Source organism: Pseudopodoces humilis, chromosome 5 (genome assembly GCF_049639895.1).
Source record: "Pseudopodoces humilis isolate 2021_Gansu_Grassland_sample_001 chromosome 5, ASM4963989v1, whole genome shotgun sequence".
Classification (NCBI taxonomy): domain Eukaryota; kingdom Metazoa; phylum Chordata; class Aves; order Passeriformes; family Paridae; genus Pseudopodoces; species Pseudopodoces humilis.
Window position 1 is genome coordinate 46,882,680 of NC_142204.1, and position 17,842 is coordinate 46,900,521.

Below are 17,842 nucleotides of genomic sequence, written 5' to 3' on the forward strand. Positions count from 1 at the left end.
AGAAAGAATATTAATTCTTTTATTTTGCTTTTTTTACTAATTGTATGCTGTATATTAGCAAGTGTTTTTAAAATTCTAATGTGTAGCATCACTTGATTTCAAAACACATTACAGAAGTAAGACACAACTATGTAGTAATTGCAATTTTATGCTTCAATTCTCTACCACATCCAAGCATTTCAAGATTAGTCTATAGAAGATGATTGCCTCTGAACTATCCAACTGTAGATGGTTTACAGAGCTTTCACTTTCACCCCAAGTATTTACCTGATCATATACACTTTTTTCATACTCTTGTTAGATACAGTAATCTTAGAGGAAGGAGCTCAAATAAAATTATTTTAGTTGTAATTTGCCTAAAGGAAAAATATTTTAGTCTTGAAGTTTAAATACTTTTGTTCCCATTCTATGAAGAATTCCAATCATACAAAGAGTTTAGTGGGTATTCCCAATTGCATAACACATACGCCTACCCAAAACCCCTCCTATTAATAAACTGCTACATTTAAAACAGTTTTTAGTCTGAAGAGACAAACCAAAGCAAAAAGTTAGAACATAGGTACTGGAAAATATAATTTTTTTCTTAAATAATTTTGTAAGGTCATTAAAATCATCATCATCATCAACAACAGCTATTTGACACATTCTCATAATATCTTCATTATCCACTACCAGTCTGCTATTTATTCTGAACATAGTTTGAAAAAAAATAGAAAACAGTCCCTTTACAACTCATTTGTGAAAAAAAAACATATCCGTTTTGAAAAACTCAACATCTTTTTGACCTGAATATTACCTGTAATATTCTGCTTTGGGTGTGGAGAGCTCATACAGCAATGTACTCAATATTACCTGTAGTCCAAGAGCAGCCTCTGCTGTGGAGTCAATATTTCTGATATGTTGTTTATTCACCTATTTTCTGGCTCTACTATACCATGATTTCCAGCCGGAAATATGCATAAGGATGGGAACCTGCCCTTTTCCTTGCATTGTTCTGTTCTGACTGTGCTGAAGCATCATTTAATAGGCATTTAGTGAAATGCAGGCAAGGCAGGTGAGGCAGAGTGCTCAGTCCTCCCCTGACCGCTGTATGACCTTGTCAATATGTTGCCCTCCAGGTAAGGTGTACAAGACACCTACAGAAGACCTGAGGAGGAGCCACTACAGTTTGTCTGCTCCAGATAAAAATAAAAATAACTGCAGCAATACCCTTTATGAAGTGCTGCTGACTGACTTGAAGCCAAGCTGAGGATTTAGCAGTGAGATTAAAAACCAGTCATTTTTAAATAAATTACTTTTAGTGCTGCTAAATACATTATACAAGGAGAGCATGGCATGAAGCTTTCTTGCCCATAAGATCCTCCCTAACTGAAAGCACACGCACACATTTCAAGGCACCACTTCTAAACTGCTGCCTCAAAAGAAAGATAGGGCGGCACGCAAAGCTAGCCTGCTGGGAGGTGTGGTTCCCAGCGGCACCCTGGCCATGCCTTGAGGGAAGAACCCAGAGTGCGTGAGGCGAGAGCTGCTCGAGCGCCTGCGTCAGCCTCCGGCCCGGCCGGAGCAGCCCGGACCGTGCCCCCGGGGCAGCCCGAGGTGAGATAGCGCCCGGTGCCGCCGGCAGCCTCACACGCCGCCTCCTTCCCGGCCGCCCGCCGAGGCCGCCTTCACGCCCGCACCTGCGCCATGCCTGTGCCTGCGCCATGCCTATGCCTGCGCCATGCCTGTGCCTGTGCCGTGCCTTGGGGTTGTGCCGCATGTGATGTCCCCGGTAAATCCCCGCATGTGCCACCGGCCACTGTGGCGCCGCAGGCGCGGGGTGCCCGGAGCCGGCGCCCAGAGCTGCCCAACCCGCTCCGGGAGCAGCAGCGCGTCCCTGCCGCCGCCTCGGAGGCTCCTGGCCGCCGCCACTGCGCGGGGCGACCTCTTCGGCTTTGTGCCTAGTGCTTGTCCTCATCCTCTTCGTTTGCCTGGCCCTGGCCCTGGCCCTGGTCCTTGCCCTCATCCTTGTGCTCATCCATAGCCGGGGCCCAGCAGCCCGCCGGGTGCTTCCCGCTGCAGCCGCCCCCAGCAGTGCCATGCGATGGCACACGCTGCAGTAGTGGGGGCTCTTCAGCAATAAGGGACAGCAGTCCCGGCGCCAGCAGCCCTTCAGGGCCTGTACTGCCATCATCTCGGAGCTCAGTGAGAAGGTCCAGGGCAGGCTGCACCACACGGCGACCAGGCCTGGCTGAGGCAGTGGTGCTGGTACCTGAAGAGACCGGGACAAATTGGACAAGATGTGTTTGTACCGTGCTGTGTGCAGCCGGTTGACTGGTGGAGCAACAGAACAGAAAGTCTATGGTGGCATCTGGCACAGCAGCAGGTGCCAAGGGTACCGATGGTATATGGGGTGAGGCGTCTGGTCTTCCAAAGGGGCAAGACAGAGGAGCTGGGTTATTGCTCTGGAAGTCCAGCACGGCAGCCTTGGATCAATCATCTCTCCATCATCAGACCTCCAGTGGCCCCCACCTGCTCAGGTTGGGACCTGGCCTCACCCTGAGCCTCATTTTGGGGACCCTTCAGGAGTTCTGCATGGATAACTACATAAAAAGTTAAGTTATAGTTTGAAACTTGTCAGCATTATGTCAACAATGAATTCATAATATGGTTTAAATTAAGTCTCTTTTCTAGTTCAGGTAGACTCCCATCTCTTGCCTTTTTTTGTGGTGACTGGTAGAAATCAGGAATAAATCTGTGGTTTACAGGGCAAATTCGTGTTAATATAGCTGCAATATTTATTCATTTAGGTATAATCAGTGTTTCTAGAAGAAAGTATTACAGTCCTGTGTTTCACAACACACAGAGCTAGACCGAAACTGCAAACTCGCCAGATGTTTTGTCAGCCCAGCATACCTTCACAGAACAGCTTTCCATTCTGCCAGCAGAAGCCACAGTTTTGGTTCCTTTTGCCACCCAACCAAAGCAACTCACCCCAGCAATTATCATTTGCTGATTAGTTTCAGTTACACAATCATAGCTGAGATTTTGGTAGCCTGTTCTGGAACAGATTTATTAACAATGATCAATTATGACCAGGTGGAGTTTCTGACAGGTTTTTTTTTTTAATTGTTGCTTGACAATATATGGGAAGTCTCCCATTACATAAATGCAGTTAACGAGCTGACCCTGCCATCTGCTGTCATTTCTGCTGCTGTTTCCACAGTTTAGTGCCTGCTCAGAGTCTCCCAGGTCACTCCCTCTCCTTCAGCTCAGCATGGAATACAAATCTTTCTAATGAGCCCACACAGTGTTGAGGATTTGTCATTCATGCTGTGCCTGGCTTCATGTAGCACAACTGCTGAAAGCTTCACTTGCAAGATGGGCTGGTGTTATCTTCAGTAAAAATAGCACTGAACCAGAAAAGGCTTGCTGAGAAAATTTGCAAAATCCACCAAGTTTCCCAGTTCTCAAGATAAATAAGTGTAGAGTTGGTGAGAATGATAAATAGCAATTTTGTCTTACAATTTGACATTTTGATTGTTTCTGTGTACTTTACACAGCTGCATCTAGTTGCAGGTAAGACAACTGTGCGCAAGACTGTGACAGATAGTTGCAATACTCAGCATACCACAAGTACATCACTGCCGCAGCAATAAGGACACCAAAGAGAGGGCAGCATTCCGTGGTATCCATCCATGTCCATACCTCACCATGCCTGAGGCACACACAGAAGCACACTTCCCACAGCAAAATGGATCTCATCTATTTTTTGTCCTTGTGCAGAAGGTGTGAGGGAGCCCACAGTGAACTGAATGTTAATCTTTGAAGGTAGGAGTTTAAGAACTACCTAGAGAATAGAGATGTTCTTCTCTGAACATGGAACCATAGAATGGGCTGGGTTGGAAGGGACAATAATTGCCTGGTTCCAGCCTCCTGTGCTGTGGGCAGGGATTCCATCCACTAGCTCATGTTGCTCTAAGCCACATCCAGCCTAACCCTGAACACTTCCAGGGATGGGGCATCCACAACTTCTCTGAGCAACCTGTTCCAGTGCCTCACCACCCTCACAGTAAAGAATTTCTTCCTGACATGTAATCTAAGCCTACTCTTTTTCAGTTGGAAGCCATTCCCCTTTGTCCATGACCACCTCTGGTGATACACTGACCAGTCTTCTTTGTCTTATTTCTGCTGTCCTACCCTGTCACAGGACTGAAGAAAAACAAACAAAACCCTGAAAACCACTTTTTTTGGCTGCAAGACAAATGCTGTAACTCAAATCTACACAAGCAGCAGAGGAAACCATTTCCCAACATTATCTCACAGAGGGTAAAAGCCCAGTAAAGCATGTGGTGAAAATACAGTACTTCTCAAAATGCAGCAAATATTCCAGAAGTCAAAATTGATCTTTATGGCCTGAAAACAAATTTTCTCTTTTTTTTTCTCCCTGCTTGCTCCCCTGTAGCCCCTGTCTGCATGTTCAAAGTAGCAGGTTATGACTTGCTTTGATTTTGCTTACTTATCATCATGCAGCTCAGGTTTTACAGCTATAAAAAGTCCACTGAATTATAGCTTCAGGGGGACTGACAAGATGTGCTGTAGTTCTAAGACAGAACTTGGAGGGGGAACTGTAGATGCAGGAAAACTCTCCTTGGCAACATAAAAAGCCTCTGTCCAGTGTGCACAATCTTCCTTTGCTGAACTTAATGGCCTGAGAAGAGTGCAGCACAGGAATACTTTGTTGCTTCGACTCCTAATACACTAGCTGAAAAAAAAAGTTGAGTTTATTGATACGTTTTGTTCCTTGTAAAATGTTTTGTTTTCATGTTAGAAAGTTTTATTTTCTTCAGATGGGACCAAATTCATTAGGTACTGGCTGCCTTCACCCAGCTCCTCTTGGACACATGCCATTTCTAAAACCTTAATATGAGTCTTCAGATTAATTTTACTGGGTGTTGTATCACATCCTTGGATTTACCATAGCACTGTACTTACAAAGGTGAACAGAACATGTCAAAAAGAAGCACAGAGATCAGGCTGCATCAGACTCTGCTCCAGCACACCTGCAGCAAGCCATCCTTTCACAATACATGGCAAAAAGAGACTAGCATGGGAGTTCAGATAGACAGCTGGCTCTCCAGGGCACATTCAGAGTATAAGGGCAAATCACTGCACAAGTTACATCCCTTGAATGTAACATGGCCCAAAGACCCAGAGGAATGATCTCTCAAATCAATTTAGGCATAAAGTGTAGATTCAGCATTTCTTCCCTGCCCCTATCCATGCTCAGCAACCCTAAAATAAAACTTACACCCCCCACCTGTGTGTCTACCTGGCATGACTTTCTCTATGAAAAGATCAGGAAGCAAAGGATTCCCATTTATAGGACATGAGGGACTGAGCCTCACCCTTTAGCAAAGCCAGCCGGACATTACCTACATCCCACCTCCTGATTTTTGTAAATTAGTTTAGTCCCTGTCCTTGAGCTATTGCTCTATCTGTGAACACAAACTTCTATGGGAGTAACTGGGTAAATGTAGCCCTCAGCTTTTGTTCCCAAAGCCCTTGCTTATAGTCCCCCCTGGGAACAGTTGCTGTGCTCTATCCCCTTCAGGCAGTGCTTTTGAAATATTCCCTACAGGAAAGGCAGAAGTAGCTCCTCACTGATGGTCTTTCTTTTGAAAAGCAAGTGGAAACACTCCAAGGGAAGTCAGTGAGGTCAACAAAAACCAGCAGTGATAGCAGTCTCTCACAAATAAGCAAGACTGTAATGCAGAGAGTTCCTCTGCAGAATTTTCCAGAAGTAAAATAAATTGGAATACGCAAGTGGATGTAGTTCCAATAGCAAATCAATGATGTAAACTACTTAAATATTTAACCAAAATTTCAGCAGCTTATGAGCTATCAGAAAAGCTCTTTACTATGAAATTTTGATATTGATTTGCTCCCTAAAATACTGAGATGTTAATTGCAAAATGCACTGCATCAGTTTTGCACCACGGGTTAAGAAAATAACTGTTAAGAAGGGAAATATTTGAATATTTTGTAGGGCTTTGCTATTTAGAAACTCTTTGCCTTTGCAACTCATGACAGTCAGTCTTCTCTATCTTCTGGTTAGCCATAACAAAAGAGAAAAACCCCCACTCCAAGGCCTTTGTAAAATAAAAACACCCTCTATTTTGTCAGGACTTCCAGCTTCCCTTCAGCTCAACCAATAGTTAAGCTGGTATAACATCATGCTACAAAACAGACTAAAATACTTTAATACATGAAGAGATGCTTCAGTTTCAGGTAATTTTTCAGTTTCTCCCACCATGTTTCCTGGCTGAGTCAAAATACACTTGGATTAATTGTCAGGCCATCAAGGTTTTAGCCTAAGTTTTATTTGCACCCCTCTTTTTTTTTTTTTTTTTCTTTTTTTCTTTTTAATTGTTGACCTTCTTTTCCCTTCTAACACAGTCTTCCTGGGCTGAATATCAGTCAGTTGAAGAGGAGTTCTGAACTTCGTCCTTAACACAAGTTCTAACCTAGGTAAGCTTGTGTAGCTGTGCCTGGAAGGCTCATGTCCTAGGGCTGCATCCCCACTGAAGTCTGACAACCGTCAGCCTGTCAAAACAGACACTCCAAGTTCCTTACTGAACAATAATTTTTTTAAAAAAATATTCAATTTCCTTTCTTCAGCAGCTTTATTTTATTATTATTTAAAATAATGGTCATCATAGGATGAGTCCACATGAGTTATGTGGGTCTAAACCTTTCCTATTCATGAGGTTTGAATAGTTTAGCTGCTTAATCCCCAATGGGTTTTTTTTGTTAATGCTAGCCAAACTAATTTCTTCTAAGAAGTATACATCAAAAGCTGAATTAAAATGTCAATGAGAAGGTAAAGACAAATTAAATTAATATGAATAGGGCTTTCTTCCATAGAATCTAGTTCAAGGTCAGAATCTCAAAGGATCCAGTGGTGACCATCCTTCCACAATATCCCACCAGATGGGACTTTGCCCTTTGGCCAGCATATGTCAGGGCTCTGCCTCAATCATCAGAAATTCCAGCAACCAGCAGAGTTCTGCAGCAAAGATCTGAATCTGTCAGCACCTGGGTTTACTGAGACAATGCTGCCACATGCCTCACTGACCAGTTACATTCAAAACAAGGTGCTTTTCATCATTTATACCTCAGGCACAGTCTCCTGCCTATTGGTATGTCTTTGCTCCACCACTGTTCTTTTTGCAGTGACAATGAGTGAACAGGAAGAATGGTCAGGCAGGAGGGCAAGGTGCCACTTTCATACAGAAGATTTTCACATAGCTATACCCTGTTCCGTGTGAGCAGGGCCATAACTGCACTGCCCTGAAACCTCTACTAAGAGGGGTAACATCAGCTTTTTGCTGCTTTCAGGACACAGCATCTGACCTGGGACATCATAACTGAGTTCACTCACATTACGGAGCTATTATGCCATCATGAGAACCAGTCTGAACTGCATCATTTTGAAGCCAGCCAGCCAAGTTTGAGGATGTTTCTCTGCCATCCCAGAGACACCAGCATCTCAAATATGGTATTTGAATACAAGATTATGCCACTTATTATGCACACATTGGCTGACATTCAAGCTATTGAGAAGTAAGAGCAACTTGTTCCCATTGGTCTTCCTGTATGAGCTTCTGAATTACTCACCATCATCCAGAAAGTGGTAAAATTGTATTTATGACTACTATATAAAATTCAAACAAGACCTTTATTTACATTAGGTTTTCAAGCAGTGGGTATTGCAACATACATAACAAAATTTCATACTACATTTTTTATAGGTAATCAGGTTGAAAAACTGATCTACAGAATCAATTTGTCAAAACTGGCTAAGCAGAAAATGTGTCAACTCGGCTTAAGAGTACTTTGTCAATTTTACACCATTTTCTGTCATTCAGAGTATTTCTGATGTCCTGGTTATAAAAACAGAATGCTCATGCAGGTTAATTTACAGTGAACTCTCTAGTAAATTTTGCGTTCTTCACTTGTTCAGAAGAGCATATCAATATTCTCCCCACCTTGTCTCACAAAGCAGTTATGGGTCCAAATAGGGAGAAAACTCAATCAGGAGATTTTTAACAGAAAAAAAAAAAGAAAAAAAAGGATTTAGCAAGACAGGGAGTCAGAAGTTCCATTCTGTGGGTAACTGAATTAGAATCTCTCATTCTGTAGAAAACAAGTTGTACTGTAAAGATTAATCAAGTTCTTTTATTTCATACTAACATTATGCAGCAACCAATACGAGTTTCTAGGTAAACAGAGACTTTGTGAAATGTTTTGCTGCAAAGCTGACCAGTAATGCACGCAAATGATAAAGTCATCAACTCTGCTTACTGCCAGAAATTTAAAAAAAAAAAGGCTTCAGGAGCTAATAACACTGATCCATACTGTACTGTGCTCAAGCACTAGTCAACAAAATCTATTAAACTACATGGGAGGAAAAAAAAATCAGAGCAGCTTTGTTATCTTACTTGTGACACCTTATTTAAATTTCAGGCATTACTTTTTATATCAGCATAAATATGTAGCCTTCTACAGGTTTTATGATGTGGTTACAGACATAAAAATGTTATAGTAGAAAGCAAGAGCTAGTTCAAGGAATTTCGGACTTTGAAATCAGCAAGATACAAAGCTAAAATTCATATGTTCCTTTTCAAGTTATGAATACTTTCACTAAAACATAAATATTTTAACATATATTATTTTTTTTCTGACATTCAAAATTGTAAAGTCAATATGGCAGAATTATTGTTAAAAGCACATATTTACAAATATTCTTTTTTCCATACATAAAGTATTTGGCATAATTATAACAATCTTACTGCATACACAACTGTTTGCTTCTTTTTCACATAATGGTACACTCCTTATTAAAATTTACCAATTATGTACAAAAATACTTGAACATTTATTATAGAAAACTTCTATAACTACTGTCAACAGCTTGTAACTGCTGAAGGTTTAATTGAGAAAATATAAAAAAGTGGTCACTTTCTTCCAGTTAAACTATCAACAAATCAAACACAGCTAAGATCAACATGAGCTTCCCAACAAAAGAGGGAGAATATTTTTAACAATATGATTTAAAATGCAGTTCACACATCTGTTCCCAAGCACATTTAAACAGTCAATAAAAGAAAGAGGATACAAAACATACAGAAGGTGCTTTTTTTTTCCTTCCCCTCCACATTCCTATGTCTTGGCATTAGCTTTCCAGAGCTCTTCAGATGCCAGTCACTAAAATACAACCTAAGGCCAAATACCATTCTCGACAATAAAGATGATGGTGATGAACTCAAGCTAAAAAGCAAATCAAAAGCCTGGCTCCAATGGCACATACACATCCAAGGAACTGTTCAGAATTTTTACCAGACTTTTAGAAAATTATTAATGACCATCACAATTAGCTTTTGAAATGAGTGGATTGTAAACCAGCCATTTGTATTTTTAAAAATTGGCTCATTTAGTGAATTGCCTTGATACTAGTCAGTATTGACTCTTGTACACAAGTTAAATGAACAATTCATTTGTACCTATTTAATATACAGATTGTATTTTAGGGTGAACTTCCAAGAACAGCAGAGACCATTCATAAAAAATCTGAAACTAAAACAGCAACAAAAAAATACATTAACTGGAAGAATAAAAGTAAATTGCACCTCAAAAAGAAAAAGATGTGTCAGGTACGTACACTAATGGCACAAAACCTTATCGTGATTCACCAGAATGGTGCTGTATGCTGAATGAAATACAGGTGTTTTTCCATCTTAAAAAAAATAAGCCAAGTGTGTGTTTCAAAAATTCCAAACCACATTCTTACAACAGTCCTCTGCTATATAACTTGCATTACATCTCAGTTTTGCCACATACATTTGAAATTACCAACCTGTTCATCAGATAAGAGAAACAACTTTCAGCCTACTTGCAGAAACATCCTAGTCTACAGACTACTTTGTTAGAAAGCGTGCATTTATCTCTAGTAGTAAAGATCCAGTCAGTATATTCTGCATTTTGTAAGAAGCATTCAGCTAATTCAGATGAGAGCTGTAGGGTTTTAGATTTTTTAAATAAAAATAAAGTTCAAATAAAAGCATTTATCAGTATTCACCACCACAAAATAAAAAAAAAAAATCCTCTCATTCATGCTTCCTATAATATCTGGTAACCTAAATTAGTAATTTCATTTAAAATGTGCAACATAATATTAATAAGCATTTCAAAATTACTCAAAAGAAAAGGTGGACAGAATATTAAAGTGCCTAACTAAATGAGTTTTACCATTTTTAAAAAATATTATTTCTTAAACAGTAAAGAATGTGTTGCAATTAAATATAAAAGTGGCTTCTCATAGCTGAGAGACTTTGCGGGGCAGAGGCCTGGGCCGGGGAACCTGCTCAGTCCTCCTGCTGCTGTTTTCCAGGTTGTTTGGCCGAACAAGCTGTGGCTTGGGTGGCAGTGCCGGGGGGTCTGTGGCGGGCGGGATGGAGAGGCTGTGAGGTAGAGGAACGGGGCGCTTCAAAGTCCGCTCATACACGCTGTAAGGTGGCGGGGTTTTGCTTTCTTTTCTCACAGGCTCCTCAGAAATGCTGTAGCTTGGGACAGTCACTGCTGGTTCACTGCCTTGGCTTTCAAAGCCTGATGTTTCTGATGTGCTACATCGGCTGAGCGAAGAGATGCCGCTGCTGTAACTCCCTGACAGCGCTGGGGAGTTGGATATGAGCCCTGAGGAATGATACTCCACTGGAGACGGTGTGAATGATTGCACAGACCCCTGCTCAAAAGAAAGGGCAGAAGAAGAATTTACCTGGCATATAGGAGGGAGAGTGTTTCTGTGCTCAGACTGAAAACATACATAGATACAGTGCATGTAACTCTGACCTTTGATAAACAGAAATGGTTGTGTCCCTGTTTAATCAAGACCTGGTAAGAAACTGATAAAAAACTCATTTCAATAGTGCCTGGGTGCTCCTTAGATAGTGGCCATGCCAGTAATTCATATAAGTAGAAATAAAACTCTCTTAAAATGTTTTCTTGCTATCATAATACCCTGGAAAAATCTGGAAGTTTTAAGAATTCACCCTTAGTTTTCCCAGCTGGAAGTAGATTGCATCACTGCGTGAAGAGCATACCTGGGGGTGTCCTGCCCCCTAACGCCAAAGCCCAGAAATTGCTGCTACTGCAGCCTCTCATATCCCAAATTCAGTTTTCAAAGCTTTTACTCACATTTTTTAGTGCATTGCCGTGCAGTGAAACATGCATTTACATCATGGCATAATTTCTGAGTGTACCATAAAGCCAGTGTGGGAAGGGTAGAGCAGGTATCAAGGTAAGAGCTGCTGCTGGCTGCCAGCCCCCTTCTCTGCTGTTCTCACTCCCACTTGGGGCAGCAGCAGATTGGCAGGAGATGAAAGCATCACCACCCTTCCTCTCCCCAATCTCCCATGTGTTCCTTAGACATATTAACACAACACACCACGTGTGCCTCAGGGACAAGGGCCATATGGAGGGCACAGGTGGTCAAAGGCACCAGTAGCCTCATAGGTCAGTGAGGGATGGTGAGGGACCAGGAGCTGAGGGCCCAAGCAGCAACAGCAGTGCTGATGACAAATAAAAGGCATGGACAATGAAGGCCTACCTAAAACCTTTGAGCAGTTCTATTCCAATGAAGCAACTTCCACTGAAAATTTTAAAAGGTTAGCCCCCACTTTCCAAGTTAAAAATTTTTTGCAACATATCCAATTACGACTGGTGTAATCTGCAACAATCCCAACTTACTGGCCTCAAGCCTCAGGCTAAAAAAGGGATAGAGAAATCAAAATAAAGATTTTGACAGATTTCTCATTCTCTGAGAGATGAGAGAATCTCCAGAGATGTTTCTAAGACAGATTTCTCATTCCCATTCTTGTTAGACTGGTTGATGCTCAGTTGCTCAGCCTGAGGTAAGAGTGAGAGCCATGCAACAAAGGATGGGTGTGGAGGAAGAGGAGAAGGGCAGGGATGTACAGAACTGGCTGCACTGACTTTATGCTGTTGAGATAATTTTAGTTATCCATCTAGGACTGGATCCAAAGAGCACTGAAATCAATGGAGAAAAAACAAAAATCTTCATTTACATCAGTGGGTTTTGTACTAGGATGGTTTTCTCTGGTAGCACACTGTTAGATTAGAGACTAAAATCTGAGCCGTGTATATGGCTGTGGAAAAGCAAAATGAGTTTTATTTAAAGCTCAACACCAGGTGAAGACATTTCAGACTTTCTCAAGAGATTGTTTAATTACTTGTTTCATGTTCCATTCCTCTGTATGTGAGGAGACTGCAACTGCACTCCTACTCCCACAAACATCCAGGGTGGTCAGGGTTTTCAAATAATGTATTTGGCTCCAGTTCCAAGAACACTGGACACCTGGATTAAGTGACCATATATAAGATTTAGGACCTTTGCTTTTGTCATTTAGAACAATGGCAAATATATAAAGCCTTCATGAGAAACCACTTGGTTCTGATAAAACAACGTAGATTACTTTTACCAGTAGTTAGTAACAGTTTAGACACCAAAACAGTCTGGAAATTCATGGATGCTCAAAGTGAGATCCAGCAGTTCTCAGAATTATTTTGGGCCAGCATTCCTCTTCCAAGCAGCAATTTAAACTTCGTAAAATGCTTAAATTCTGTCCAGATCTACAGAAGAAAAATGTTAGGACGAGCTTCAAACATCCCCAAGAATCATCAGTACTGTGTCCATTCAGGATTAAAAGGAAGGGTCACTCATCTCTGGACAAGATCCTAATGTTCTAAAGAGCTTCCTAGTAAGCAATTAGGGAAAAACAGGATTAGTGCTCACTTCAGCAGAACAGTAACAGGACTATGGAGTGCTCTGATGGCCAGCAGAATTGCTTTGTTAGGAATTTGGACCACTGTGCAGACACAAGTAGAAATGTTACAGGCTTATGAGAAGGTAAACAAGACACTGAATGTGGACTTGTAATTAGGGACCTCAAGGGGAAAGGAAATACTTTGGGGTGCTGTTTTCCTCCTAAGACAATGTGTATCTCTGCAGTATTAGTTAGGCATTGGTTTGCTGAGGGGTTACTTTGACAGGTTGCTTCCATCTGTCCTTGCATCTGAGTGCCTGAAGCACCAGTCATGCTCCTTTCTATTTGCTCTCCTTCCATGTTGTTGATTCATATTTTCACCTGCAAAATCACCTCTGCTTCAATGAGGCAGCAGAGGCTATCCCCAAGACCAATGTCATGCACTCTGCCAGCACCAGGGTTTGCCTCGAATAAGCAGGCATGCAGCATGTTTGTATACTCCAATGCTATGGAAAACACAGATTTCCCAGTCAAGTTTCCCCAAAAAAAAAAAAGCAGGTACCAATATGTGGGTACCAACACATGCAAATATCTTGAAATAGAAATGAAACCTGCTCAGTTTATCTTGGACCTCAAATTACTTTGGATGTTTAACTGCCAGAAAAGAACCAGTGCTTATTCACAGCCTATGCTTAAAGTTTCCTACTGGCAGGTGTCAAACTACTTGCAACTTCTTACAACCTCCCTGGATCATCCTGAAGAGAAAAATGGGTATGAAAATGATTGAAGCAGAGAATAGTCTCTAATGGATTCTCTAACAGCTCTGAATGCTGGAAGAATAAAATGAATGGGTTGCACAACAGGTTTTTCTGGCACCTCCCCTTCCACTGTTGGAGACAGAATACTGGGTTTTGTATAAGTATATGATAAGAAAAAGAGAACCTAATATAATCCCAAATAATGTACTTTAAACATATACCATCTACCCCACAACACACAAGATGTGTCCCACAAAGACAATTCACTGCAGTGAGACAGTACCTTCATTGGTGATCTTCCAGCAGGAGAAGGGGAAATGGAGGCTATGTGTCTTGCTGGTGATGCTGTAAAGTTAGAAAGATTTCAGTGCACTTGTGGCATTACAATTTTCACTAAGAAATCTTCTTAAGTGGATAGATCATTCAATACATAAACATTGTCTCTAGTTCCCTTGGCTGATGACTGTAAATAGTTTTAGAGATTTTGTTTATTTTGCTTCGTTTTCTGGATTATCTTGCAGTACAAAAAAGTATAAAAAAATTCTGCATCAAAGAATTTCTGCATCTGCCTTTTCTGACAAATTTTACATCACTGTAAATTGATTTATAATCTACCAAATGATAACAAGTTAAAAAAGGGTCAGTATAACAAGTTTTCTATTTTTGTTCTTAAGAAATATATTATGTATTTGTAAGTCAAATAAGGAAAACAAAAAATACATAATACACTTATATCAAACATTTACCTCTAAATATACTAAAAACATGCTTGGACAAACTCAGAGGCATAAGTACAATACACAAGAAGTTTACTCAGTCCCTTGAGAACAATTGTATTTACAGTATCACTTGAGGAGCCTTTCCTTTAAATGGAAATTTTGAAAGGCAAAATGGTTATTGTAACAGTACTTCTGTGATTGCTGTGTATTTTCTGGCCAGTAAGATTCTTTGTGGTTAATGATCATTTCTGGTTGCTAACCTCCAATTATCATAAAATCAAAAGATTAAATTTGATCATACTTCCTTGTACCAGCATGAACTGTCTGAAACTGCTCATTCATTAGTGAAGGGGCAGAGTATTGGAAACTGCAGAGAACATTAATGAGATGAAAATACCCACAGAGGCAGTTCTACAGTCTTTCATATAAGAAATCAAATAATAAGTTAACCTGCCCAAGAAGTTAAACATCAGAGTGGAAAGAATCTAAGCTCTCAAGTACTGGGGCTTTACCTGAGATGTCCATTAACTCACCAGTCTGTGCAGGTCTTGGTGGTACAGGAGGAGATATAAGCTTTCCACTTTCTGATGTGTTTCTGGCTTCCTTCCCACTGTCCAGGCTCCAGCTGCTGGGGGTGGTGTTTACAGCTGGAAGAGAATGAAAAAACTATCATAGGCATCAACACTTCCAGCTCTCTGACTTGCTTTTATCCATGAGGGTAAAAAGAGACAGAATGCAAACGCCTAACAACTTATTAAGCATGCCTGGAAAGCTCTTGTGATTACATCTGCACTTGCAAAGCTCTTAAATAGCAGCCATCAATCCCATGGATGCCTGATGGATGCATCTGGCCCTCAGGCCAGTTTGTGACCAGCAGTGGTGGCCATCAACAGCAGCAGCAGCTGAGATTGCACTCTGGTGCACTGCAAATCCAGCCACAAAGCGAGATAAGCTTGAAGCCTGTTAATATAATCAGTTTATCTTTGCACTAGACTCCTATTTAGAGGTTTCCAGGCAGAGGGGAATAGACTATTCATAAACTCTTCCCATTAACTCTTTTTATCTAAAGAAGGGACTAGAGAAAGGAACTCGCCAAATTCCTATCAAGCTCTCACAGTTTCCTGTGCTAACATTCTTCTGTTGCCTGCATAGACTACAAATTCAGAATTGAAAGAAGGTGGAAAGGGGAACAAAATGTAGGGAGTAAAAATTGGAAGAAATTAAAAGTGTCTGACAGCAAAAAATATCAAAATAAGAAATTACTATGGACTGAGAAAATTTCTGTACACTCTGTATCTGTGGTCAAGGATCTCTGCTTGATTATGTAAATTGACTTTCACCTCAACACACATAAAAGTGGCTGTTTTCTTTATCTGTTACACTGATCAGATTCTATGGCTTTAATTGAATGATCCCATAAGGTCTGGAACAACTTCCTTGATAGAACTGGATTATCTCATGTCATCAAGAAGTCACCAATATTGGAAAGAAGGACACGGCATTTAGCATGGGCAGGACAAAAGCTAATTTGAAAATTACAACTTTCATTTCACTTCCCAAAGAAAAAAAAAAAAAAAAAGAGTTGAAAATAACCACTCCAAACCTTCCCATTCATCTCCCAAATACACCACCGAAAAAGTCCCTCACCTTCAAAGCCTCAAACCTCTTGCCCTGCATGACAATTTCCTTCTTGTTTACTTGTTTCAATTGAGAGTAGAGAATCACATGCAAAGACCCTGTGTTTATTTACAAAGATGAAACAAAAAAGCAAAGTATTGTTGCTAACTGATGGCATCAGTTATAGCTATTGTAGCAACTCTAAGAGCTCTCAGGACTGCAGCCTCACTAAACACCAGACTTAATACAACAAGTACAGTGAAAATAACATTGGTCTCATATCTCAAACAATATTGTTACAGTATAATTGCACTTTAGCTGACCCTGGGATCAATGAACAGAATAATCTGTTTTCTAGAGGATCATTTTGCTTTGTTATTGCCAAAATATGCAATACAGTATTTGCTTTTTATTGTAAGCTGTCACCCAACAGCATGGCTTTGTCCTCATCCTAAAAATCACCTGGCACCAGACCTAGGTACTTCAAATGCCTGAATCTCAACAAGCCAATTTATTTTCTTTTAAGTCATTCAAGCAGTCATTTTTTTGGACTGCTAAAGCCTTCAGGAGAGAATACTTCATTTTAACAATTCTGTGATGTACTTGGCTGCATAGGCCAGTGGAGAAGTTCTACTATTTCCATGGTAGTTTATTTCATATGTTTTTCAGCCCTGTGAAAAATTTTACCTGTGTTTTCCTAAAAACATAGACACAAAAATACCTATAAAACCCAGCTCTTATTAAAGAAAATCTGATTTCTGATCAGTATTACAGGATATGATTAAAATAGCTACTTTCTATACACTTATTTTACTCTATCCTTTATTCAGCCTACCACAAAGAATAATGAAATGATGGTGCATATTATAGATGTGAGGCACATAATGAAATCATGGCAAACAATTACTATGCCAACAATACTGGATTTCCCCATGTGCAAAATTTTAAGAGGCAATATTTCTTTTATGGAAATGCATATATTTCTCATTTACTTTAATTAAAAACAAAATCCCCAAAATACAAGAAACCACAATTTGGTGTTTTCAATCCAAGTGTAAGCAGAGCACACTGAGTTATGTTTGGTAAATGGGACTTGCAGGTACCAAACTTCAGGGTTCTGTTTATCTTCTCTGCGCCCCATTCTCCAGAAGCTGGCTTTTTTCCCCCATATGTCTCACTTGAGGAGCAGAAAGGACAGGTCTCATGGGCAGTCTGATGAAACCTGCTGCTCCATCACCCCTTCCTGCAAACTTCTGGGCCTTATTTCAGTGCAAAATTCAGTCCTCCCCTTTTTGGCCAAGTGTTTTGACATTTAGATTTGTTAGCATAATTTATTTAGTCAGTTAGAATGTTTTGACACTTGGAGATAGATGACAGTATGCACACAAACAAATTGGCATTCTACAGGAACATGATGGAGCAATTAAATTTTCATTCTTCAAAGACTGGCATGTTGTAGCATTTCCACTTACCTTTGTCAGAGCCAGGCAGATTGGAATCACTTCGTGGCAAAGCACCATCTCCAATATGATTAAACAGCATTCTCTGTAAATTGAGAACAGCATGGTTTACACATAGCTGCTGTTGTATTTCAGTAGCCTTTAAGAAAACAAACATATTTTTGTTATTATCCCTCCTCACCCCCAGGTCTGCTTAGGAGGTAGAGTGATAAACATCACAAAAGAACATAAACAGTTTCATGTATGTGTATACAGATAGGGAGTAGACCAGTTTTCTGAAAACTGTACACACAGAAAATTGGAGGGAAGGATTATTATGTACTGAGTTCTGACAGTTTCCAGCACCTTAAAAAACATAATAAAGCTCATTCCTAAAGAGATATCTTAATAGATTACTTAAAAATAGAAGGATAGAGTTGCAATAATTTCATTACAGTGTCAGGATCTGAACAAGATAATATTCA

General features: G+C 40.4%; 1 protein-coding gene and 1 long non-coding RNA gene across 5 annotated transcripts in view; one reads left to right on the forward strand and one right to left on the reverse strand.

The window, feature by feature from the left end:
• The first annotated feature begins 1,465 nt into the window (after positions 1–1,465).
• LOC148184343 (uncharacterized) lies at positions 1,466–10,709 on the forward strand. Its single transcript, XR_015772467.1, has 4 exons — positions 1,466–1,596; positions 6,439–6,510; positions 7,381–7,540; positions 10,585–10,709. It is a non-coding gene; the product is annotated as an uncharacterized LOC148184343 (long non-coding RNA).
• The window catches only part of DOCK4 (dedicator of cytokinesis 4), a 224,507-nt gene continuing 214,401 nt past the window's right edge, over positions 7,737–17,842 (reverse strand). For all 4 annotated transcript variants that reach the window (XM_088054848.1, XM_088054845.1, XM_088054847.1 and 1 more), the window contains 4 exons: positions 17,391–17,463; positions 14,835–14,948; positions 13,866–13,927; positions 7,737–10,783 (listed from right to left, as the gene is read on the reverse strand). In XM_088054848.1, coding sequence (XP_087910974.1) covers positions 10,358–10,783; positions 13,866–13,927; positions 14,835–14,948; positions 17,391–17,463 — 675 coding nt within the window. In that variant the 3' untranslated portion in view covers positions 7,737–10,357. The remainder of the gene's footprint in view (positions 10,784–13,865; positions 13,928–14,834; positions 14,949–17,390; positions 17,464–17,842) is intronic.